Source organism: Rhinatrema bivittatum, chromosome 2 (genome assembly GCF_901001135.1).
Source record: "Rhinatrema bivittatum chromosome 2, aRhiBiv1.1, whole genome shotgun sequence".
NCBI lineage: Eukaryota > Metazoa > Chordata > Amphibia > Gymnophiona > Rhinatrematidae > Rhinatrema > Rhinatrema bivittatum.
This window is the reverse complement of record NC_042616.1, coordinates 89,029,200-89,056,242: the sequence shown is the minus strand read 5'-3', so window position 1 is coordinate 89,056,242 and position 27,043 is coordinate 89,029,200. Positions and strand designations below refer to the sequence as shown.

Genomic DNA, 27,043 nt, shown 5'->3' with positions numbered 1-27,043 from the left:
GGACGGTGTGGCCTTGTCATTCTGTTAGGGTTGTGGACCCAGCTCAGCTGGGGAACCCCCAGGGACAGGCTAGACTAGGGGATCTTCTGCTTACACCAGCCGCCTTCCCTGCAGGTGGAGCCCTTGGGTTCTGGTGGCCGGCAGGCCTTGAACAAGGGAGAGACCTAATGCTAAAGTGGAATCCGGAGTGGAGGAAGATGTCAGGCAGGCTGTAGGCTGACTTCGGACAGGACTGGAGCCAGAGGAGACTCGGGATGCAGACTGCAGGGCTGGAGGCTGAATTGTGGTGGGTCTGAAGCTCAGGCAGGAACCAAGGTCTGGGATGGAACACTGGAACAAGATAGGAGTTATTGATACTAGCAAGCTTGAGACAGGAGGCTTAGGGAAGCCAGGGAGCAAGGCTAGAGACAGGAGGCTTAGGGAAGCCAGGGAGCAAGGCTAGAGACAGGCACCCTAGGGAAGCCAGGGAGCAAGGCTAGAGACAGGAGGCTTAGGGAAGTCAGGGAGCAAGGCTAGAGACAGGCACCCAAGGGGAGACAGGCGCCCAAGGGAAGCCAGGGAGCAAGGCTAGAGACAGGCGCCCAAGGGAAGCCAGGGAGCAAGGCTAGAGACAGGCGCCCAAGGGAAGCCAGGGAGCAAGGCTAGAGACAGGCGCCCAAGGGAAGCCAGGGAGCAAGGCTAGAGACAGGCGCCCAAGGGAAGCCAGGGAGCAAGGCTAGAGACAGGCGCCCAAGGGAAGCCAGGGAGCAAGGCTAGAGACAGGCGCCCAAGGGAAGCCAGGGAGCAAGGCTAGAGACAGGCGCCCAAGGGAAGCCTGGGAGCAAGGCTAGAGACAGGCGCCCAAGGGAAGCCTGGGAGCAAGGCTAGAGACAGGCGGCCTAGGGAAGCCAGGGAGCAAGGCTAGAGACAGGAGGCTTAGGGAAGCCTGGGAGCAAGGCTAGAGACAGGCGCCCAAGGGAAGCCTGGGAGCAAGGCTAGAGACAGGCGCCCAAGGGAAGCCTGGGAGCAAGGCTAGAGACAGGCGCCCAAGGGAAGCCAGGGAGCAAGGCTAGAGACAGGCGCCCAAGGGAAGCCAGGGAGCAAGGCTAGAGACAGGCGCCCAAGGGAAGCCAGGGAGCAAGGCTAGAGACAGGCGCCCAAGGGAAGCCTGGGAGCAAGGCTAGAGACAGGCGCCCAAGGGAAGCCTGGGAGCAAGGCTAGAGACAGGCGCCCAAGGGAAGCCTGGGAGCAAGGCTAGAGACAGGCGCCCAAGGGAAGCCTGGGAGCAAGGCTAGAGACAGGCGCCCAAGGGAAGCCTGGGAGCAAGGCTAGAGACAGGCGCCCAAGGCAAGCCATAAAGCAGAAGGCTACAGAGAGCAACAAGGAGTACAAAAAAGTAGGTTTTAGAGAGCTACAAGGAATTCAAGGCACGGAGGACCATGGAAGGAGCTGAGCAGACTCAGACTCACTGACAAGGGCCTGAGTGTAGGCTGAGGCAGGGCTAAATAGGCAGAGATCTGCTAAGTCATGAGGTCACTGAGACTAGAGCTGGAAAGAGGGTAGAGGCAGCTCCCGGAGGACCTCTGGTGGTTGGAAGACTGCATGACAAGCAGAATCACAATAGATTGTCTGCGGACTGAGAGAGAAGCACATGTTTTTAAAAAGTAACTGGGATGTAATCCTGGGAAGTGGAGCTAAAACCCCAAAAAATATAGCAAGAATCATACTTTGCCATTGATCTTGCCACAATTCTCATCTTTGTACTTTATTAATATCAGAGTTTGTTTAATTCATTTTAGGATTTTAATTAAAAGTACTCTTGGTATTTTTATTTGTTTGTTTGTTTGTTTATTTATTTAAAGCTTTTTTATACCGACGTTCGTAGGCACATCATGTTGGTTTATTATACATAACCAAATGACTATACCAGTCACACAGGGGATCAATTTATTTTGATCTCTAAAGAGAATATACTTGATATATATGCAGATTCCGCTTAACCTAATTGCACAGAAAAAAACATGTGCATATGTTAGACACATGGTAACAGACACAAAAAATGGTTGAATTAGCAGAAGTTTGAAACTTGTGAACAGTAGCGCCATTCATCAAGGCTTCAGCCCAGGGAGGAAAAGGAATTCAGAGAAATAAACTGCAAGGAAAAAAGTGCTGCTGAAATTTTCCTGATTCTTAAATTTAACCCTTTTGGTTGAAGGCACCACAATACTTTTTTGCAGAAGATTTTGTGGAATTGTAAGACATTAAGGAAAGAATTTTCATAGAATTATGTGGGTATTGAGTGAATAAAAAAAATAGCATATATGCGTGCAAGTAGAATGTATGCACATATATATTTTATAAACCTTGAGGGTATGTGCATAATTGCATTATCATGTGTGAATGTGAACAGGGAAGAGAAGGGGAGATCTAAGGGTGCTTTGGGGCATCATTCAGAAGTATGATGCAGGTTGCTATTTTGTAAGCCATATACGCAAATACATTACTGAACTTGTCTGAACAATATTACACCTGTTAAATGAATTGTGTGATTGAAATCGTACTTGTCTATAATTTTTGGGTGGGAGGTCTGGACAGTGTGATGAACTGGTGGAAGTATTAGCGAACTGATGACATGTGCAAATACATCTGCCTCTGTGTTTTAATTCTGATATATTAGGAATGAATCATTACAATTATTATACATGTAAAATATTTGAATGTATTTTTTTATATGATTAGAGAAATGTGTTCCTGCATTAAGATATACGCGTATACTGATATACGTATGTGTACCTTCGTAGCAGAAATTTGCAGTATTTTATAAACCATGCGACTCCTGCCGCACAGTTTTATAAAATATTAGAATAAATCTTTGTGTGCCCACTTACACGAGCAAATGGTGTACCGCAGACAGTTTTGAAAGTTGGGCTCTAAATCCTTGGATCATTCTGTGCATCACTTTCAGTTTTTTTGTGAAGCAATACTGAGTTTGCCCAAACTCATACCACAGTTTCTTGTTCTAGATGGCCTTTCCACTGATGAATGCTTGCATCTTCTGCATTATTTATACCAGGAGATTAGATTTGCATATCATGAAGGCAATACATGCACATCTGTCTCATGCATATTCATTGTGGATATCCTGAAAACCCGACTGGCTAGGTGTGTCCCAAGGACTGAGTTGAAAACCCCTGATTTATACCATTGAATTCTGAACTTAAGAGGCTGTCATCTACCACTAACTAGAGATAGAGTGATCTCAACTGACAGCCCAAAACTATGGAATTCCAACCCAGAAGAACTTAAAATATTAACAGATAAAAAGAAATTCAAAAGCAACTTAAAAAACTTGGCTATTCAAAAATGCCTTCAGCTTGACTGAAACACCCAGTTCCCCATGACTCAGATAACATAATAATTCTTGATCAATCTCCCCCCTCCCCCTCACTAACCCTTTCATCTAGCTCTGTTTCTGCGTTAGAAGCCTATCATTATACTACTTCCGTTTATATGAATGTCTATCAGCCTTGTAACACTCATTTTATTTATGAATGTTTTACCTGTAAACCGTTATGAACTAGTGATCTCACATGGAATGACGGTATAGAAAACATTGAAATAAGTAAATAAATAAAGCTTTAATCCAGTATCACTCATAAGCTTCTTACTTGAGGCTTGATGGAGATCTGATGAACCTCAAAAGTGAATAGTTTAGGATAAAAAGAATGGCTGAAATAGCCAATCCTTGAGGAACTCCACAGTATGCCAGGATGCAGTTGAAAATGCAATGAGGATTTGCTGACAGCGATCTGAAGGATTGGATGAAAACCAGTCTAACACATTGCAATTCCACATTCTCTCAATCGTTGGAGTAGGATCTTGTGGTTTAAAGTGTCAAAGTTGGTAGAAATGTCTAGTAAAACTAGAACATATCTTTGCCCACAATCAAACCTGTGCCTGATGGTGTCCAAGCTTGAAACCAATAAAGTCTAAGTACTATGTGATTTCTGAAAACCAAATTGAAATGGCCATTGATGAAATCATTAAGTTGTTGCAATACTGCCAATTCAACTACTTAGCCAGAAATGGTAACGATAATATTGGACAAGAGCTAGAAAAATTAGAGGGGTCCAAGAATGGCTTTTTTTTAAGCAATGTTCAAACAGATGCTCATTTCAGCCTGGCTGATAACAGGCCTTCAGATAAAGATGGATTGACAATGTTTGCCAAAACAGGAGCAATATCAACTTTCAAAGATTTCGGCAGCAGAGTGGGGCATGCATCAAGGAGGCAAGATAAAAGATTTCATTGCTGCAATAATACGAACAATCTTGTTTACAGAGGCAAAGCTAAGATGGTAACTTTCAAACTGGCACGTGGGTACAGTTTGGTGCGTGTGCGTCGGCGCATACCCAGAGACATGGCCATTTTATAATGCGGGCACAATTTTATCTGGGTATGCGCCTAGGTGCGCAAATCCAGATTCTGCTGCATAAGTCAGGGTATTTTATAATGGGTTTGTGTCCACAACATTGCCAGTTTCATCAGTTCACCTAGTTAAGAGCTAGGTCCTCCAAACCCCCCTTTTTTAAATAGCCTGCAGTCTCCCCAGTTACCCCAGACCTTTTAAACCCCTCCGAAATGGCTGGATTTTTTGTTCTATATAGTTACACCTCCTCGACTAACAAAAAATAACAAAAATAAACAGTTTTTTGTTAGTGCGCACTAACTCCCATTAGCGCACACTAACCTGAAAAACGATTTTTTTTTTTTAAATTTTATTTTTAATTTTCAAAATTTACAGCAAGCCATCACTTACTTACAGAAAAAAAGAAAAGGAATACAATAGTATTAATTAACCCTCCATTATTCAAAGCAAGAAAATTTTCACAAACATTCATTTTATACATTTGTATCCCACACGAAACATCGGAGAGGAGGACGAAATTTAGAAGGAAGATATTTGCAAGAAAAAAGAAATAATGCATGTATTGGCCTAACATAGATAAAGGTATTTACTACTTTTGATCCACATAGATGTTAATTATAGCCTTATGTATATTATGTATGTATATTATGTATATTATATATATATATATATATATATATATTATATATAATATATATATATAATATTATGTATATTATGTATATTATAGCCTTATGTATATATCTGTATATTATTTATTTCTGAGACTAAATACTACCTATTTCTATGCTAGCCACTACTCTGGCTTTTCCTCCTCCCAGTTCAAGTACCCCTGTTTATTGTAACTTTTCACTCTCTCCCTCTCTCCTAGCCTATTGTTCACGAAGTTGTTAATTTTAATGTTATTGCACCACTGTTTATTGTAAACCGATACGATATGATTGGTATCATGAGTGTCGGTATAAAAAAGACCTAAATAAATAAATACATAAATAATTATGGATTGGTAATATTGATTACTCTCCGTGCATTTAAAAAGGATCTCAGTTGCTCAGGATATTGGAAAGCAAAAGTATCTGTTGCAGATTTTACCATACATTTACAAGGGTATTTTAAAATATATGAAAAACCTAGGGCAAGAACTTGAGATCTTAATGTAAGAAATTCACGCCTCCTGTTCTGAGTAACAGGGGCGTAATCTGGGAAGACACGTACTTGTGCCCCCTTAAATTGTAATTCTATGTTTTTGAAATAACGTTTCATGGTTTCAGATAAATCTTTTTCTGTGATAAACGATACCATAAGTGTTGCAGTCTCATAGTATTCCATTGCAGAGTCCTCTAGAAACCTAGTCAAGTTCCCTTCATTAACATTCAACGGCGGAACATTTCTATTTTTATTTGAAATAGACAAGCAATTTATTCACTGGTGGAACTTCTCCTTCTTGAAATTTTAAAGTCTCAACAAAATACTTCTTCAATGTGATATAGGGAAGCTCTCCAATTATTTTTGGAAAGTTCAGGAATCTTAAGTTTAGGTGTCTTGAAAAATTTTCTAAGTGCTCCAATCTCTTTGAAACCAGATTTATATCTTTTATAATCTTCAAGTTGCACTCTTGGTTTTTTTTAATCTCAGCTTCAACCGTCATCAATTTTGGGGTTATTTCACTCAATTGGTTTTCACATTCCTCCAGTTTATTTTCTACTACCCTCCAAATTATCCTGGAACCCACTGATCGATTTTACTAGCGCGGCCATAATGTCCCATATTGTTTCCAGAGTGATATTATCTGGCTTTACAGGCATTGAAAAACGGGGTCTAGGCATTGACTCACCCGTTTTCAAAACCGGTGATATTCCATCCAGTCGAGTTCCTCCTGGTATAATCGGCGCCGTTGCTCCATCCAGGGCCTCAGTGAGCCCCTCCCGAATCGGGGTAGATACTGGGGGCATCAAGAAGGAATTTTCTGCCCCTGTTGTTCCAGAGTCCACGGGTTCCCGCTGCTGAAGCTCGGCGTCTTCCGCCCTCTGACCCCCTTCTGCTGAGCCAATCGCATTGGCCTCATGGGTCTGCGCCTCAGCTGTCGTCAGGCGTTCAGGAGGAAAAACAATATCGGGCTTGCGAGGATCCGGGGGGCTTAAGGTGACTTCTCCCGAGGAAACCGACGCTTCCTCGAAGGTTCCCTCAATGGAGCCTGCTCCTCCCGTCTCTAACACCTTAGCTGTCGCATACGAGGTGATCAGTCGCTGTGCTGCCATTAAGTCCGCTTTAGAAGGGTAGGAACAGAGCTTGCCTTTCCGTTTAGCTGGCATCTTTTTGCATGAAAATTTCTACGATACCGGAGCTCAGGAGTATGCGACTGCCTATGCCGCCATCTTGCCTCCCTGAAAAACGATTTTTACGAAAATTCAGGGGAAATAATGTTTGTTTCGCTTTTAAACCGATATATAACGAATTTTGAAATATCATACGATATTTCAATTTGTTATAAAAACGATTCACATCGCTAGTTAAGGAAGGAAGAAAAAAAAAAGGGGGAGGGGGATAAAAGAGGGAAATAAGGGCTGAGGGTGACCTGAGATTTTTTTTTTAAGGAAGATCCATAATATTTAATTGTTAGAGATTTTGCTTTGCATTATGTCAGTAATGCTTATAATTGAAGAGTTATATTTGTTGACTTTGTAAAACCTTTTGCTTAATAAACAGATTTTCCTAAATATCTGAATCCTGCTCTAGCAACATTTTGGGTGGTTAACAAAAGAATATTCATAATATTCTGTGCCTGTACTCTGCTTTATTAGGTCCTTGAAAACCTTAAACATAAACATATATTTATGCGTCTAGCAAGAGATGTGCCTAATGAGGAATTTAGAGTATTTAGATAGCAAAGCAAAAGTCAAATGTAATTATTTATTTTAAGGCCTAGTCTGTTTATTTTTTAAAAATTCTCCAGAGCTCTGGAGAGCTTTCATTTTGCCCTAATGTGCCACATCTATTTGGGGAAAAATCCTGGCAGCTCCGCATGGCTGACAGACCTACTTGTAGCGTCCTGTCTCAGCAGGTGCTAAAGGCTTGATGTTTCGAACCATTTAATCATTTAATCATCGCCACAGCTTTATAGCATGTTTTACGTTGCTCGGGTATTGGGAAAGTAGTGAGCACGACACTCCTGCAATATGCTGCTTGTCCACATATTAGCTGAATTTCCAGTCACTACTGCACTCTGAGTTCAGATCTTGAACTCGTTTGGTAGTACTGCTTCCGGTGAAGTTAATTATTATGCTACCAATGTAAAACAAATATACAAACTTAGGCCTGGATTTATCAAAATGCGGTAAGTACCGCACGCGATAGCAAAAGGGGCGTGTTTTATGCTAATATAGCATTTATCGCAATTTGCGCTAATTACCTGTGCGAAGAGCTAAGTTAGCACAAATTGCGATACCATTTTCAGATTCTGCAATAAGTGCCAGACCTGTTCTATTTCCTGCATTCAACCACTGGGGGACCATTGTTAATGGTGAGAGAGAGAGAGTGGCCATAATGTCATTCCCTAGGTTGAGAGAACATTGCCCAAATCTCATCTTGGAGTGAGTTTCCTCACTCCAAGGCCATCAAATCTTCATGAGACCACTGTCCTGTTCGTAGGTGTCACGTAGAATGTCAAAGTGGCCCCTAACCCCCTACACCAGGGGTCAGGAACCTTTTTGGCTGAGAGAGCCATAAACGCCACATATTTTAAAATGTAATTCCATGAGAGCCATACAATATGTTTAAAACTAAATACAAGTAAATGTGTGCATTTTATGTAAGATCACACTTTTAATGTACAATAAGTCTCTGAAAATATTACACCAGGCCTTAAGACACCAATACATACATCTCCTATTAGGAAAACGGACCAAGTCAGGCTGCTATAGAGTCCTACACAGAAACAACACGCCAGCAGAAAACCTCACCTGAATCACGTGCTGTCCCTCACCTAACATAGAATAAAGAGACCAAAACGCATAACAAGAAGCATGCAGAAAAAACTGAATTGGAAACTGCAACAAGCCAGAGTCTCTGTATGCAGTGTAACAAAGGAAAAAAGAAACATCACCCATCCTTATAAAACAAATCAAGAAATATAAAATCATCAGCATTAAAACTGTACTAACAAAAAGAACATATTTCGAAACAGCTGATGAGTGGAATATCCAATAATTAAAAACTCATAAAACATTTCCAGATACCAACAAAATATTTCAAAATAGCAGACACAAAGATCCAGTAATGAAAAATAATAAGGATACAAAAATTTTTTTGCTCTGCATACCTGGGAACGTTTGATATCCAGGTGTCCTGAGATTGTTCTGAATTAGGAGGAGGCGGGGTGGTTTGCTTGGAACTTTCTCCTCTCTCTCAGTCACATACCAGCGCTCTCTCTCACACTGGCTCTCAATGACACACCTATACATACATGCTCTCAGTACTCACATATACCCATGCTTTTTCTCTCTCACTTATATAGGCTCTTAATTACACATTTACACACATGCTGTCTATCTTTTCACGCTTACACACACACACAGGCTTTCAATCACACACATTTCTCTTACACACAGACTCTCATTCACATGCTTACAAACATGTCCTCTCTTTCTCTCATTTACACACAGGCTCTCAATCACATACTCACATGCTCCCTCACCTAAATCAGCTCTCAATCACACACAGACACACATGGTCTCTCTCTCTCATTGAAACACAGGCTCTCAATCACATACTCCATCACCTAAACCAGCTGTCAATCAGACACAGACACACATGATCTCTCTCTTACTTATACACACAGGCTCTTAATCATACATACACATGATTTCTCTCACACACAAAGGATCTCAATCATACACACATACTCTTTCACACAAACAGGTTTTCAATCACAAACTTACACATACAGGTTCCCAATGGTAAACTTACATTCATGCTCTCTCTCACAGGCAGGCTCTCAATCACAGACATACTCTCTTTCACATATACAGGCTCTCAATCATTCACATACATGCAATCTCTCACTCACACACAGGATCTCAAACACACATGCTTGCTCGCTCATTCACTATCACTCTCCCCCACCCCCACCCCGGGAACTCGCGGCAGCAGCAGCAGCCTCTTCCCAACGCTAACCTCCTTCATTTTCAGCCCTCGCGGAGGCGAAGGCGGAGTCCCATCGGTCGCGGTTGAAACTCTTCATTTTCCTCCGAGCCGCGCTGCAGTCTTCTTCCCGTCGGACATTAGCGTGGCCTCTTCTTCCCGCGCAGGCACCCGATGCTCACCACTTCCTCTACCGGGCCGCGGGAAGAAGAGAGCACGCTGGTGCGCTCTCTTCTTCCCGCGGCCCGGAAGAGGAAGTGGTGAGCATCGGGTGCCTGCGCGGGAAGACTCCCGCGCAGGCACCCGATGACTCCCGCGCTGGCACCCGGCTGACTCCAGTCGTGCCGCTGACTCTCTCTTCTCCTCCCCCCCCCCCCCCCCCCGCGGCCCGGAAGAGGAAGTGGAGAGCATCGGGTGCCTGCGCGGGAAGAAGAGGTCTCTTCTTCCCGCGCAGGCACCCGATGCTCTCCACTTCCTCTTCCGGGCCGCGGGGGGGGGGGGGGGGGGAGGGAGGAGAAGAGAGCACGCCGGTGCCGCTGACTCCAGCTGTCCTGCCGCGTTCCGCCCGGGCTGACAGCATTTTAAGCCCGGGCGGCGGAGGACCGGGGAGCAGCTGGGTCAGCGGGGAACCGCGAAGTGTGGCGACACTTGTCCGCGAGCCAGATGCAGCCCTCAAAAGAGCCATATCTGGCTCGCGAGCCATGGGTTCCCGACCCCCTGCCCTACACTCTTACCTAAATCCCACCTCGAGTTACTAGGTGGGCCTACCATAGGGATACAAATACCTACCTATGGGAATGACATTATGGCCAGTCTCTCTCTCTCTCTCTCAACCCATCAATTCACCTGAAATAGGCCTTATGGGAGACATCACAAAGAGCAATGAAACCTTACTGCACTATCACACAGCCTAACACAATTCAAAGAGGTGTAGTTAAAATCAGCATTACAGCTGTGTGATAGCTCTTTGCAGACAGGCTAACCCAGCCCACTCTCCGCCCCTAACTCCTCCTATTTTCTGAATTTGCATCACACCATATGATATGGTGCTATCGATTGCGTTAAACACATTTTCGCATGCAGTAAGGGCCTATCGCATGCATTAACGGGCTTTTCACATGCAATAAGCCCTTAACGCATGCGAAAACATCTTATCGCATTTTGATAAATGACCCCCTTAGTTATGTGTTCATTCTCAATTGCAGATAACATATAAAATGATCCTGTTATCCTCCATTGAGTTTTTAAGTACCTTTAATACTTGTGGTTATGTTTCTAGAAGACTCATAACTCATGATGTGGAGAATTGACCTACACTTGTTTTAGTGCAGAAACCTAACCGCAGTGTGCTCTTAGTTTCCTTGAGCGATCTCACCCATTTCTGTTCCTCCAGTTTTCCTTTTTACCCCGTTGCCTGCCTTTAGTGCACGAGACTGAGGCAGTCACAGTGATGCTGGCGCACCATGTGCTGAACGACGGTGGGCAAGTAAGGCAAAGAGGAGACCCATTTCTATTCTGTTTTGTGTCCCTGCGTGTTTGGTTTGCTTATTATCATGACTCTGTGTGCGTGACTCCTTTCCCCTTCTTCTGTCTTTCCATCACTTGCTGCTTTTGGTTTTGAAATTTACTGTTTATTGAGTAACACAAAACAGGTCACAAGAAAAAGAACAACCAAATATAATTTTCAAATATTCAAAAACATCATAAAACCACACTGAAAATACACATAAACATTAGAAATATTCAGAATTGTGACCAATATATGTTGACAAGGCCGCCATATCATTGCTCATAAGGTTTTTATATTTATTATACATTTCCCATCCCACCCTCCCACCCACCAACACTTTGGCTTATAGCAGAGGGAGAGCACAATCATACCAGGAACGTAGTCCAGGTAATCCATCTATGGATCGTAGCGCATTGACGCAATATCAGAGCAAAGAAAAGAATTACTTGGTTGCATCGCTTCCAGACTGCTTCATACCTCCCCCTACTTTCCACTGCCAGATGCTCCAGTTCAATCTAACCCCCAAACCTCAGAGGACCATTCCTGGACAGTAGATGGGTTGACCTTTCCCCAGTACCTAAGGAGGACCCTTTGACCAATAGCCAACAGTCGCATGGCAACTTGGACATGCTCCCTCTCACTTATATCAGATGGCCAATACATAAATATGTACATTTTCAGGTCCTTCGGTAATTCCAACCCCAATATGGAGGAAATCATACACCCCCACCTCTGTCCAAAAGGGACCTACTACCAGACACCCATATATAATATGTGACACGATTCCTCCTATCCCACAAGCTCTCCAGCAAATAACCGAGTTAGAGTTATTCACAGCATTCAAACGAGATGGAACAAAATAAGCCCTCTTTATGATTTTATATTGTTCAATAATATCTGGGGCGTGGGAGCATTTCCACACCTCTCTCCATATCATATCCCAGTCCTCCTCCTGAACAGGATGGCTCAGCTCTTTTTCCCAAGCTAAAATCCCATTGCTGCTTATGGTTTTGCTTTGTTTCCCTGTTTCTGTTTCCTTCCTGTCTCGTGCTGTCGTTTGCCCAGCTTAGAATGCGTATTCACCTTCTTTTTCTTAATATTTTCTTAATAGTTTTTATGCACCGCTCATAATAGAAAAATCATGCTGAGTGGTTTACATGCAAGCATAAACAGCAAAAATAAACATTAAACGAAACTAGCCAGATAGACAGTGCAATGAGGAAGAAACCTTAGTTGTCCCAATTGCTTGCTCCTTAAAATCTTCTTTTTGTTTAGCTCTGTAAAGGTATTTTTTCTACCTGACCACTTGCTTCTTCCCTAAATTTGATTGTTAGCAAACTACCACAGTACTCCTTTTTCCTCCTTTTTGCTATGTTTCTCTTTCACCACCCCTTGGTTTCATTCTCTTATCATTTACGATCCCCTTTATTTTTCTTTCAGTTCCATCTGTGTCTGTTCTTCCCCTCTCTGCTCCTCATTCCCTCATATATTCCTTCACCACCCCCCTCTTCTGCTTATTTCTTAGCTTCAGAGCTGTCTCTCCCCCTTCCCCCTTCAGGAAGTGTCACCTTCAAGTAGAAAGCACTTCTTGCAAGGCCCCTTCAGCAGTAGAGAGGTAGGGCAGCTTTTACTTTCAGTAGATTTGCTCAACTTTCCAGTGATCCAGGGTCCATCCAGTTGCCACTTCGATTGTTTGTTTCATCCTTGCACCCATGATCATATTACTAAAGTGCATGTAAGGTGATTTTTGAAGCTACATACTGTAAAGGTTGCTTGACTTTCAGTAAATAATCCTATTTCTTTTCCTTTCCAATAGTACTGGCAGGTTAATCTGGTTTTATTACTTGTCCAGCCAAATTCTCCCCAGAGTTCATTGAAGTTCACAGTTAACAGAGCGAAAGGTGTTAACTGTGAGATACTTGTTAGAAATGGAACTGGAGAATTCACACTTTGAGGATAACTTTAAAAACTCGTGTATATGGGTGCACAGAAATCTACTCCTGTATTTTATATAATCTGCACGTGTATGATATATGCATATACATGTAAATGTACCCTGCAACATGTGTACGCCGGTGGAAAAAATGTGCAAATACAATTTGGGGTAGATTTTAAATACTTGCGCGAGCGCGTACTTTTGTTCGCGCACCAGGCGCGGCGTGCGCAAGGCTGCGCAAATTCAGCAGCCTATGTGCGCCGAGCCGCACAGCCTGCCTCTGTTCCCTCCAAGGTCGCTCCGATTTCGGAGCGGCCTCGGAGGGAACTTTCCTTTGCCCTCTCCCCACCTCCCCCCACCTTCCCCTCCTTTCCCCTACCTAACCCCCCCCCTTACCTTTGTCGGCAAAGTTACGCCTGTCGGCCGGCAGCCCCGCTCCGTCCTCCGGTCCCGGGGGCTGGTCCGGAGGCCTCGACCACACCCCCGGGCTGGCGCCCCGCCCCCGACACGCCCCCTTACAAAAGCCCCAGGACTTATGCACGTCCTGGGGCTTTACGCGCGCCGGCGGCCTATGCAAAATAGGCCGCCGGCGCGCAGGCCTTTGAAAATCCGCCCCATTGTACTTATCCGGATAAGTTCCAACCTGTCCAGCTGAGTAGTGGCACTTATCTGGCTAAGTCTTAAAATTTTAACTTATTCGGTAGTGATTTCTAGACTTATTTGGCTATCTGTCTTAGCCTGACTTAGTATGTAAGTTCCGGATAAATTGGAACTTGTGTGGATAAGTTCTGCTTCCAAGATTTAACTGGATGAATCTGACTTTATCTGGATAAGTAGCACGCAACTGCTATACCCATATATTTTATGTCTAACTTTTAAAATATATGCTTGGAAATTTTACCTACATAATTTACACACCTTTTACCTCCAGTATATTAGGTTTTATGCGTGTAAGTTGGGAAATTTTCTAACATGCACGCAGCAATGAAATTACCAGTTTTACTATTTAGTCTACCAATTCTCCCCGTCCATCTGCAGGTCATTGAGACCCTCCTGGCTCTTCAGCCTCAACTCCCCCCCCCCCCCCTTTCACCCAGACACTCCACCCAGTCAGTGTTTCACTTTTAAGACATTTACTATCACTCACTCCCAGATATAGTGCAGGCGTAAATATAAGCGAGAAAGCTGCCGAATCTACATGCGTAAATTGCTTATAAAACAGCACCGTACACAGGTAAATGTTGGCCCCGCCTCAGAATGCTCTTGGCTTGCCCCCTTTTTTTTTTTACATGCGCAATTTTATTTGCACACCCTTACCCGAGTATTTTGAGATTTATAAAATAGCATACGTGCGCGTATGTGCTATTTACACACATGTGTGCTGATTCTTACGCTCACAGCTTTTTGAAAATTCATCTTTATTCTTTTTTACAACGTTGGAGTTTCTACTGGAAATTACCAAGCTGGTAACTATTTAGAGGCCTGGGTACTAGGATATTTTTCACATAAATACAAAAAGGGAAAGACCCTTTGGTTCATTAGGCCCACTGCTACTTATCTAGGGCCTGATTCGCTAAGGCTTTTCTTCCATTCTGTGACTCTGGGGGAGGGGGAAAAACCCTTAGTAAACTTGGTTCTAATTAGCACAGGCACATTCTTTTACAAAGTTCCACATTTCAGTGAGGTGGTTTAGTGGATGCCACATATCTCTATTTATTAAGCTTTAACTATAAGAGTTTCCAGGCATCCCTGTAGGTACTCTATATCACTACATCCAGAAAATCATGAAATTTCACCTGTGACCTAAACTTTGAAAGTGGTTATGTTTGGCAGCCTGCGGGACGGCCTAGCAGGCCACCCTACTCACCCCCGATGCCACGAAATGCCGGGACTCCTCTCTCTCCGATGAGACCCTGTTGGACCTAGGGACCCGCCTAAGTCCTTCCGGCTGCCAGAATCCCAAGGGCTCAGCCTGTGGAGGAGGTGGCTGGTAAAGGAGAACCTCCAGTCTGTCCCATTACAGGCTGCATTTGCCAGCTGCCGGCGTAGGCCTCGGGAGCTTGTCCTCGAGGCTGCGACATCTACATTTGTTATGGTCCCGGGCCATGCCCCGGTCCCTCCACTCACCTCGGGGCCGGCTCGGGCCGCTGAATTGCCTCCCCGGCCGGCAAGGCCCGATCCTGGCTTCTGCCACGGCGCACCCTCCTCAAGGGAGACGCCGTCGATCCGACGCGCCTGGCCCTGCCCCCTAGGTGCACGCACGCGGGGGCTCAAGATTTAAAGGGGCCAGCACGGGAAGAAGGAGGACAGCCCTCTGATGACGTCAGACGCTGCAGGGGTATTTAATAGGGATGTGAATCGGTACCGGACTCGCTTCCGGTATCGGGTTTGGGTAAAAACCACGGGAAATCTTCGTTCCTGCGGTTTTTACCCGTTTAAATCGGCTGTGTCATGCCGAAAAAAGAAAAAAACACCCCGACCATTTAAATTTAATTCTTTCTAATCCCCCACCCTCCTGACCCCCCCCCCAAAACTTTTTTAAAGTACCTGGTGGTCCAGCGGGGGTCCCGGGAGCGATCTCCCACTTTCAGGCCGTTGGCTGCCGGTAAACAAAATGGCGCCGACGGCCCTTTGCCCTTAGCATGTGACAGGGTATCCATGCCATTGGCCGGCCCCTGTCACATGGTAGGAGTAATGGATGGCCGGCACCAACTTTAAAAATGATATTTTCAATCGTCAGAAAAACGATTCACATCCCTAGTATTTAAACCCTGCAGCTAATCCTATGCTTTGCCTTGTAACGAGGTTTAGAGTTACTAGTTGCTGTTCCTGACTTCGGCTTTCATCCACTGGCTCCTGACTTCGGCTTCCGTCCATTGTCTTCGGACTTCAGCTGCTGCTCCCTCACTTCGACGCTCGCCCAGGAGGTCTCGCGTAAGTCCAAGTGGCTCGGGTCCTCACAAGCTCCTTGCAGGGGGACCACGGGCTTCCAGTGGTGAAGTTCCAGTTGGCCTCCTGGTTCCAGCTCTACTCCTCCATCCTAGGGAATCCGACTTTCAGGAGACCGCTAGTAAGTCCAAGCGGCCAGGGTCCTCACGGGCTCCTCCTGGGGGGACCTTGGGTCTCCAGTGCTGCCTCCCGCCTTCAACACCCACTGTGTAACTCCACAGTGCGTCATCATCCGTCCAAGTCGGCTCAAGGGTCCACGAATCCAACACGTTGCAGTGCTAAGGGCTCACTCACACCCATATCCATTATATCGGTGAAATGGTTGTATCATTACAGCTTTGTAGTTGCTAAGAAATTACTTAGAGGTTAACCCCTGGCATTGTGTGAATGCTACAGATTTTCACTTGTATGACCCAGCTTAATTAAAGGGTGCTCAAGCACAGCTTATTGCTGATTGCTCAATTTTTTTTTTTTTTTTGTAGTTTCATTTATATTCTGTAAATGGCATTGAAATACAGTCATCAAGGTACTCAACTCATTTCCCTGTGGGTCCTCCCTAGAAGAGCTATGATTAGCTGTTCCCTCATTGAGGGCTGCATGATTGTCAGCTCTGAGGCAGAAAGCATTTAACTTAATGACACCCTTACTGTGGAATACTATGCCACTTGAAGCTGAGTCTTAACTACCTATTTTTTAGGCTGTATTTGTGGGCTTTTGCTGTCTGAGTTGGGGATCTGGATGTCATCAATGGAGGGTTAATCATTAAGGGCTGGAAGCAATCATAGTTATGTATTTTAAATTATGTAATCAGTATTTGCTGTATTGTATGTTATTTAAATTATGTATTTTCATTATACTATATGTATTGGGCTTCAGTGTATCATATTGTTATGCTACTTGAATGCATTATATTGTTCTTCGCTTTAATGCCTTCTTTGAGGAAGGTGAGTAATCAAATTGAATAAATGACTGAAGAACATTGAAAGGATAGAAGCAGTTCAGGGAACTGTCAAAACTGTTCAGTGCCTGTAGCTCAAACCCTACCTGCTCGCTGAAGGAAAGAAAGGGGAGAATATTTAGCAGGCTTCCTTAAAACACAGGAAGGTGCAATTATCTGTAGAAAAGAAATTCTAGGATAAGGATGATGTTGGAAAGAGGGACCTTCAGAAGAAATATGAGAAGATTCTTCTTTATGATAAAGGGTAATTGATGCCTGGAATAACCTGCCAGTTCAGGTGGCAGAAACCAAAACTGGGACAGAGCTCCAGCATGCTTCGGGCAGATGTAGAGGGCTGTGGTAAGAGAAAAGGGAGAAGGGGTGGCCTGGATGTTGATTTACTTAGGGAACTTGTGTGCTCATCTACTTAGAATAATAAAAGACCAAAGAAGGGAGTTGGCATTATTTGTATACTGAGTGATATCCTGCAGGTGATAAAACTTGTACAACTGACATTGGACTATATCTTTAGCTGGCACAATGTAGACAGGGACAAACAGGCAAACTGGGTGGGCTATCTGAAGCTTATCTGCCAACATCTATTATGTTACTACACAAATCTACACATTGTAAGGCCCTCTGATTAAGGACACCATTTAAAAGCATGAAGAAATAAGTAAAGAAAGAAAAACTTTTTCGAATTATAGTCCAATGCACTAACCACTGGACCACTTCCTCTCACTTCACTGAGGTCCATATTCAAAAGATAGCTAATTTAGCTGGGATATTCAGTGATGCAGTTGAGCCACTGAATATACCCAGATAATTTTAAAGTTAGCCATATATGTCTATTTGTCTAACTTTAGACCTACTCAACAGTAGATCCAACTTATCTGGCTAACTTAGCTGCATAAGTGTGATCATTGCTACTTATCTTTCTAAGACCTAGATTCAATGTTTGGCGATAAATATAGCAAGAATAGAGCCCACGATAATAAGGTGCATTGTTAGGGTAATATTCCTGGTACCGCTTCACATAGCTATTTTACCGCAACGCACATTGAATTTATCGCACCCGCAATATTTTCACATCGCAAGTAACTTGGGGTGGGTTCTGGGAGGCAGTTTTACATGCACAATCATACATACGAACAGCACACTTACCATCAGTGAGAATTTTATGTGATTTGGAGGGATGAAAGGTGAAAGAAGAGTAGATTTATACCATGTTCTCTCTCCCTTGCTTGATTGCAGCTAGGTAGAGAGAACATAGCACCAAGAAAAATGGTGTAGTTATTTTTGGTGTTAAATCCCGCGATAGCGTGCACTACGTTATTGCATGCAATGTTAAACAGCCCTCATTTCCATATACTCTGCCCAAAACCCTCCCACTTGAATAAATTCTTAAAATTTGCATACGCATTTTGCGATGCAATATTTATCACATACGTTATGGTGTTATTGCGGGCGTTAGGGCCCTAATGTCCGCGATAACACCCTAACACGATTTGATGAATGATCCCCTAAGTTAGTCACTTTGACTCCATCCTGCTCACCACTTAGCTGGCTAACTACTTCGTGGGATAAGTAGTTATCTGAATAAATAGTGGCTTCTGAACAAAGCCGGATATTCGGACATCGATACTTAGCCGGATAATTCTGAACTTGTCTGGATAAATGGGGCTGAGTATCGACCTCACTGTGTTTAGAAATCTCGCTTCAGTAAAGCTATTACGTGAAGACACCGATGTGCTCTAAATGTCAACATTCCAAACCTAGGGCCTAATTGTTGAAAGTGTTCATCAGTTTTGTAAGCTTTTGATAAGTCACTCATATTTTTTATATACTGAGTCATCTTTTGGATGCATCTGCAATGTACATTCCCTTAATGTCTGCAGTGTACATTCCCTTGATGTTTTGATGCTACTGTCTTACAGGCTCTGGAATGAATTTACTGCAGATTCATGAAAAAGTCTGGTCACAGACCTGCCTCTGTGCTTGTGCACCTGAATTAGAGGAAAAGCTTGGGTCAGTGGTACCATCCAATTCAGTACTGGTACGTGGCTGGTGTGGTTTGTAAGTGCATGGAACAGATGTGCGTCTTTTTAATGGGACATATAGCTGATATTTTGGTTTTAAATATTGCAATCTTTTTGTGTTTCTGATGGGGTGTTTTTTTTTTCCTTTCTAAATCATACCTGTCCTAGAAAGGGCATCTTTAATGGAACCAGATATTCTTGTGCCATAAGAATGATTTGGTATAGAGTCATGGTGCCTTAAATGCCTCCTCCCATCTTTTATTTTCAGACCTCAGAATCTCCATTCTTTAGCCTCTCGAATCTCAAGCTCTTTCATTCCCAGAGATGGTTGGTGTAATGAGTTGAAGAGGAGGACCAATATAGTGGCTCCTTTGCACAGAAAAGCTTGCTCAAAACCAACAAATTTGTATAAAGATGATTCTTTATTTTTATTTTATTTATATCCTGCTTTTTGGTACTTCAGAAGCAGATTACATTCAGGTACTGTAGGTATTTTATGAGAGATGAGCCGGATTTCGGACTATGATCCCAGAGCAGGGCATGATCTGAACATTTTTAAATGTATTCTGCCTCTTTCATTGTTCTTCCACACATCTTTTATTTATTACTGCATATGACTGGAGGCTGGATTGGTCTTGAATTTAAAAAAAAAAAAAGTTGCGGATCATGATCAAAGATGTAGAAAACATTTGAATGCTCCTGGATCGTAGTTCACCTCCTTGAATTGTGATCTTTGCAGTCCAAAACTGAGCCCATCTCTGTTTGTAATTCAATAGAATTTGACTGCTGTACTCCCTAGAAATAAGAGCCAATAGTAAGTTGTGGGTGAATACTGTATTGTACAAGAGATACTGAAGAGTAGAGGGGTGGGGCAGGTTTTCATATCCAAGGCTTGCTGCAGAGGGTTTGGATACCGTAAAAAGCTATTTGTTGCTCCAGTAGAAACCAGTGTGCTTGTAGATGGCTATAGTAATGTATGAGTATTCTGCTGGCTACACTCTGGTGGAAATCCACTTTATCAAAATACAGAAGCTTGTAGCATCTTTGTTCCTAGGTCATCTGGTAGACAACTGCAGACTTCACTGTTCTCAAGCTCAGGAGGGGGTTACTGATTGAAGGACTTGAAGTACTAGCGCAGTGCTCAGCTATGGTGTCTCAGAGCTAACTTTGTGCTATTTTTCTCCACAGGGGTCTGTTTCCTTGTATTTTGTTCAACGTTACGGTTTCTCTGCAGACTGCAAAGTAGTTGCATTCACAGGGGACAATCCAGGTGAGAAACTGAAATATACAGCACCCCTGAAAGATGGTAGGTTTAGAAACATAGAAACATGAAGGCAGAAAAAGACCACACAGCCCATTTAGTCTTCCTATCCACACCAACCATTTCTCTTTACGATCCTGCCACTCCTCAGAGTTCCTCTGTGGTTAGCCCATGTTTTCTTGAATTCAGATACTGTCCTTGTCTCTACCACCTGTATAAAGAGGTTATTCCATACATCCACTGGGGCGGATTTTCAGAGCCCTGCTCGCGTAAATCCGCCCAAAACCGGGCGGATTTACGCGAGCAGGGCCCTGCGCGCCGGTGAGCCTATTTTACATAGGCTCACCGGCGCGCGCAGAACCCCGGGACTCGCGTAAGTCCCGGGGTTTTCGGAGTGGGCGTGTCGGGAGGCGTGTCGGGGGCGGGGCCAGAGCGTGCGGCGTTGCGGGGGCGTGTCGGCAGCATTTTGGGGCGGGTACGGGGGCGTGGCTACGGCCCGGGGGCGTGGCCGCACCCTCCGTACCCGCCCCCAGGTCGCGGCCCGGCGCGCAGGAGGCCCGCTGGCGCGCGGGGATTTACGCCTCCCTCCGGGAGGCGTAAATCCCCCGACAAAGGTAGGATGGGGGTTTAGACAGGGCCGGGCGGGTGGGTTAGGTAGGGGAAGGGAGGGGAAGGTGAGGGGAGGGGAAAGGAAAGTTCCCTTCTAGGCCGCTCCGATTTCGGAGCGGCCTAGGAGGGAACGGGGGTAGGCTGCGCGGCTCGGCGCGCGCAGGCTATACGAAATCGATAGCCTTGCGCGCGCCGATCCAGGATTTTAGCCGATACGTGCGACTACGCGCGTATCTACTAAAATCCAGCGTACTTTTGTTTGCGCCTGGAGCGCAAACAAAAGTAGGCTGTTCGCGCTCGTCTGAAAATCTACCCCACTGTGAAGAAATATTTCCTTAGATTACTCCAAGTCCTTTGTACCCTCATCCCATGACCCCTTGTTCTACAGCCTCCTTTCCATTGAAAGAGGCTCACTTCCTTTGCATGGAAACCTTTGAGATATTTAAATGCCTCTATCATATCTCCCCTATCTCGCCTTTCCTCTAGAGATTACATGTCTAGATCATTATATCTGACCCCATATACTTTACAACAAAGATCACAGACCATTATATTAGCCACCCTCTGGAGTGACTCCAATAGGTTTATATCCTTTTGAAGGTGCGGTCTCCAGAATTGTTCACAGTATTCCAACCTAGGTCTCACCAGGGACCTATACAGAGGCAATATCATCTCCTTTGTTCTGCTGAATATTTCCTCTTCCTTTGCATGTAAGCATCTCTCTGGCTTTTGCTACCTGTTCGGCCACCTTGAATATTTGAGACTGTATGAATTATTTTGCTTGCTGTAAATCTGTTTATTCTGTAAATTTTGTTAATCCACAGATCAGCTCTGTCAGGTGACATAATGTTACATTTGGCACTGCTCCTCTATGCATCCTTTTCTAGCACAGTTATTCTACTGTTAATTGAAGAAGTGCTCCCAGTGCTCCTGTTGTGTCAGGTTTCCATTAAAAAATATCAAATGAAACCTTCAGATTGCAACACAGTAGCTAATACTATGGGGATGCCTCACACAGCAGATGAAAATGGATCTTACTTTTAAAGCAGTGCTTGGGTGATAGTAGAGATTTCTTCTTGTGAGATTAGCAAGCAATGTTTATTAATTGCTGTCTATGGGGGTCATTTATCAAAGTGCTATATGGTGGTTTTTGCATGCGAAAGCACCATAACGCATGGTGCGAAGTTTTTGCAAATGCTGAGAGAGAGAGAGAGAGACTAATTATGATATGCTTGTTCTAGAACGGTAATGGAATAGGGCATGGGATAAACATAGAGGTTCCCTTGTGGCTAAAGGATGGGAATGAAGAAAAGGGATAAACTGTGTTAACTGGAGGAACCTGCATGGAGTGACAGTTGCTATATGTAACGTGAGGCATGGGGGTAAACTGCATGGAGTAGCAGTTACCCTTTAAAAATCTTACTGAGCAGACTGGATGGACCACGTTGGGGGGGGGGGGGTGTTTCTGCTGATTATTTACTTGTTACTCCCTTACTATGAATTTTAAATACAGATTCCAGGGAGGTGGTTAAGGTGGATGGGGGAGGGGAGGCGGAGACAGGAGGAAAATTTGATGCTCAGGTTGGGAGATCAAGAAGGGGGATTGGGCCACAAGGGATTACTCAAGGAATCGGAAGGGGGGATTGGGAGGGGGGATTGCTGAGTCCTGGTTTGTAGGCACATCTGGCTAGATTTAAACTAGCTAACCTTGATCTTAGGGTTGACTGGTTAAGTTAGCCAGCTAGCACTGAATATTAGCGCCTGCTGACCTCAAGAACCACACAAGAAGTGATTAAGTGAATCATCCCCCGGACTGCCCAGAGTTTCAGCAACTAAATTGAAGTGTTCGGTGACAGTAAGTTTCCAAGGCTTGTAATCTATCTGCCTATTTCCACAATTAGGCAGCTAGATGATTTAGAAAACCTATCCCTTGGTGTTTAGGAAGCAGAAATTATGCATGTGATATGTTCCCCCTCCAACATAAAAGGAGTATGGGGATACCAAACTGAGGGGAAGAAATAACTTTTTTGCAGTGCACAATAAAGCTCTGGAATTTGTTGCCAGAGGATGTGGTCAGTGCAGTTAGTGTAGCTGGGTTTAAAAAAGGATTGGATAAGTTCTTGCAGGAGAAGTCTAATAACTGCTATTAATCAAGTTTACTTAGGGAATGGCCTCTGCTATTAATTGCATCAGTAGCATGGGATCTTCTTGGTGTTTGGGTAATTGCCAGGTTCTTGTGGCCTGGTTTGGCCTCTGTTGGAAACAGGATGCTGGGCTTGATGGACCCTTGGTCTGACCCAGCATAGCAATTTCTTATGTTCTTATGTACTGCAATTAATATCCTCATAATGCAAATACGGGAGAGAGCAGGAATGTTGTCCTTTCTGTCTCACATAAAGTTAAGTCTTGCTAGTGAGCCCCACCAAGGCTCAGCACATCCAATGTTGCAGACCTAGTCTGATGTGTTTAGTTTGCATTCCCCTGTTATAATGCCGCTAGTTGTGGTGGCGTGAGGTAGAATACAATGGGACCCTTCTAGTGCACCCCAGCCCCCTGATGCTTTTAGGTGGACATCTCTGAATTAGGTCTGTGCTAAAGCAAACCTCTGGGGTAAAAGTGAAATCTTTGTTTGTGGCAGACGTAGAGGGGTCATTTTCAAGGGACTTCTGTGGGTAAAACAGTGTTTTAAATGGGGAAATGGCCCTTTACAAAATTGCTTGCCTGATATGCAGGAAAACTTTGCACTCGTGTATTCTGCATGCATGTACATTTACCCAGACTGAGTTGCAGGCATTTCCTGAGGGTGGAGTTTGCACTTGCATGCGCACTTTTGGATTTCCTGAAAAATTTCTGCGCAAAATTTAGCAGGTGTGTAATTGTGTGCAGGTAAATTTCGCAGAGTAATTTTTAAAGCACGTACATTTTCTTTAAAATCTGGTGCAATTTACATGTGTTTTTGCTGACTTCCTTATGCAGGCAGGGCCAGTGCAAGGGTAATGGGTGCCCTAGGCAAACCTTTCGCTTTGTGCTCCCCCTCCCCAAATTAACGTTTTCATATTAACACCTTTCCCATTAACTCTCGTAGATTAATATTATGCATTCGTATGGATACAAATTCTGCATTTATACTGAAACATTTACTTTTCATGAAAAAGGACATTACCTGGCACAATCACTTAAAATTCCCCCATTCACTCCTTCTGGCTTTCTACTCTCACACCCACCCCCTGGCATAAGAACATGAGAAATCGCCATGCTGGGTCAGACCAAGGGTCCATCAAGCCCAGCATCCTGTTTCCAACAGAGGCAAAACCAGGCCACAAGAACCTGGAAATTACCCAAACAATCTCCTTCTCCCCATACTCCTGGCATAGTCCTTGGTCCTTCCCTTCTTCCTCTCGTCCCTCCCTCCAGCATAATCACCTTTCCCTTCCTGCGCCTTCCAGGTTTACCTCCAGTTTCAGGAAGAATCACAGGACGGGCAGAGTAGAAAGGATGACTTTGCCAGGAGCTGCTTTGGCTGTGAGTCACCTACCTCTTCTCTTGCACCAGCAGTACCGAGAAGCAGCCCCCCTCCCTCCCCGTGGCATATCATGGCATATCAGCCCGCTCTTCTGCTGCTCCTTCCCATGGCTGATTTTTGCTGCCCCACCCCTGCAAAAAAACATTTGGTGCTCAAGGCAATTGCCTAGTTCGCCTACTGTTTAGGTCAACCCAGTAAGCAAAATCATTTATGTCATAGAGGGTAATTCTCAAACCCATTTGCATGGATAAAACTGTAGAAATGTGCTTTTAGAAAATAGCCCATTCTATCTGCAGGCAGATGTATATGCGTAATGCCACTAAGAACAAACTTTTACGCTCAGTAGAGGGAGGCGTTCTTGAGGTCAGGGTTTAGAACTACATGAATTCTTTTGAAAATCCCAATGTATGTGTGTATTATAGTCAGATGTAAATGTGTGTGAGTAATTTTCCTTAGGAATGTGCGTCCTTTCACTTTGAAAATTAGTGCAAAACTCATGGGTAAAAAGTATAGGAATTAAGAAATTTATAAAGACCACGTGTCACATTCTTGTGTTTTTATAAAGCTTATTTTTCTTTTATGTAATGCCTTTATGGTTAGTAATAAATCCCTTGACAGAGATCATACCAGTTTGCCCATTTATGACACTTGTTTTTTTATTTATGCATATTTTCAATACATCTTAACAGAAAAAAACAAGATAAGATATGAGAGTATCATTATAATAAAAAAAATTATTACACTTGTGACCATCAAATATTGTAGCGTGTTTCAGTTTGATTTAAAACATTATAACAAAGTAAAATAATCAATAACCAAGCAAAAATACATTTTCAAACATAACATCAACAATTTCTTCAAACAGAATCCATTCGAAAACATCATGAAGCCTTGTGACCAGTTCCTGCCATTTATGATTTTTTTCAGTCCAAGTAAATGTGCTGTTGCAAAACACATCTGCCACCTAGTGGCTCACCGGACTAAGTTTCCTTTTGCTTAAACTGAACAGGAACTGGAAAGGGGTAGAAACCCTGCGCTTGTTTTTGGAAGGCCTCAGTCCTATCAATTACTTTCAAAGAAAATATTTGGAAAACAGATGTTAACAAGGGCCCAAGGTGATTTACCCATTAGGTATGAGGTCAGCCAGGTTTTTTCTGTAAATTAATAAAAAAACAAAAAACCCCTGAAATAATTGTTTTAACAGTACAGAAATAGAAGTTGAATTCTGTAATAATGTTCAGTGCAGCATAATCACTGAAATTAGAAATATACATTAGTAAACAGAAACAGCATTATCCCTTTTTATTCAATTTTTCTAATCAAGAGGAAAATGAAACATTAGAAAGAAGAGATCAAAGGGTTGCCAAATGTTAAATAAAACATGAGTGCTATCCTTCACCTTTTCCATAGAAAAGATATCCCATACTCTTTGTAACCATCAAAAACAGTTGGAGGGTTAAGTTTCTTTCTTTGCACAGCAATCACGCACCTAGATATCACCAATAAATAATTGAACGGTAAATAAATCAAGGGCAGCACAGTACACCACTGCCAATAATACACCCAACATACAAGTGGTGAAAACTAAAAAAAAATTCCTTAAAGAATTCCCTTAGAAATACTATGGGTTTTTTTAAAAATTAGAATAGAAATACTCATAACACTGCAATTATGCATAAAGGAATCACCCCGGTATTGCTGGTGTCCTTTAGCTAATCATTGCATTGCCACCCAACACCTTACCAATTAATATTTTATTTAATTTTACAGTTTTGTGTAGTGAACATACTATAGGGTATTTAAGGCAAAAAAATTTTGATAAGAATTTTATTTTTCATTTATTTGATGAAACTGTAAAATTAGAACTCCCTTGTAGTTCTTGTACCACTCCAGTCTGGTTTTTGCCCTCTACATTCCACAGGAATAGCCCTTGCCAAAGTCTCTCAGTGATCTATTTATGACCAAATACAAAGGCCTTTACTTAGTCCTTATCCTCTTTGACCTATCTGCTGCTTTTGGTACTATTGATCATCACTTACTCCTTGATATTCTGTCTCCACTTGAATTTCAGAATTCTGTCCTATCTTTGTTCTCTTCTTGCCTCTCCCATCACACTTTCATTTAACTTCTGGCGGATCCTTCTCTACCACCATCCCATTGTAATTTGGTGTTCCTCAGGGCTCTGTCATAAGCCTGCTTCTCTTCAATCTGTATAATATTAATTCCCTTGATGCTCTGATCTCCTTTCATGGCTTTCAATACCATGTGAATGCTGATAATTCCCCAATGTGCCCCTCTACATTAGACATTTCATCAGAAATTCAGTCCCAGATCTCAGCCTGCTTGTCTGACATTGCTGCTGGATGAGTCACCACCACCTCAGTCTCAACATGGCCAAGACAGAACTCCTTATCTTTTCCCCCAAACCCAACTCTCTTCTTCCCCCTTTCTTTATTTCTGTGAATAATACTGTAATCCTCCCAGTCCCCTCAGCCCATAACCTTGGGGTCATCCTTATCTCCTCTCTCTCCAACTCTACACATTTATATATTAGAACACATATAGGCCACATCTATGATTCTAAGTGGCTTACATGAATATTAAAACATAAAATTACATATAAAGTATTAAGAGCAAAACTGCTAAAATGTGGTGTTTCTTTCTCTATAACATCACCAAAATCCATCCCTTGCTTTCTGAACATGCTACCAGAACCATTATCACTCTCTCAT

General features: G+C 43.4%; 1 protein-coding gene across 5 annotated transcripts in view; it reads left to right on the top strand.

The window, feature by feature from the left end:
* XYLB (xylulokinase) overlaps window positions 1–27,043 on the top strand; it is a 326,783-nt gene that overhangs the window by 84,543 nt on the left and 215,197 nt on the right. For all 5 annotated transcript variants that reach the window (XM_029588417.1, XM_029588418.1, XM_029588419.1 and 2 more), the window contains 2 exons: window positions 18,817–18,935; window positions 20,107–20,188. In XM_029588417.1, coding sequence (XP_029444277.1) covers window positions 18,817–18,935; window positions 20,107–20,188 — 201 coding nt within the window. The remainder of the gene's footprint in view (window positions 1–18,816; window positions 18,936–20,106; window positions 20,189–27,043) is intronic.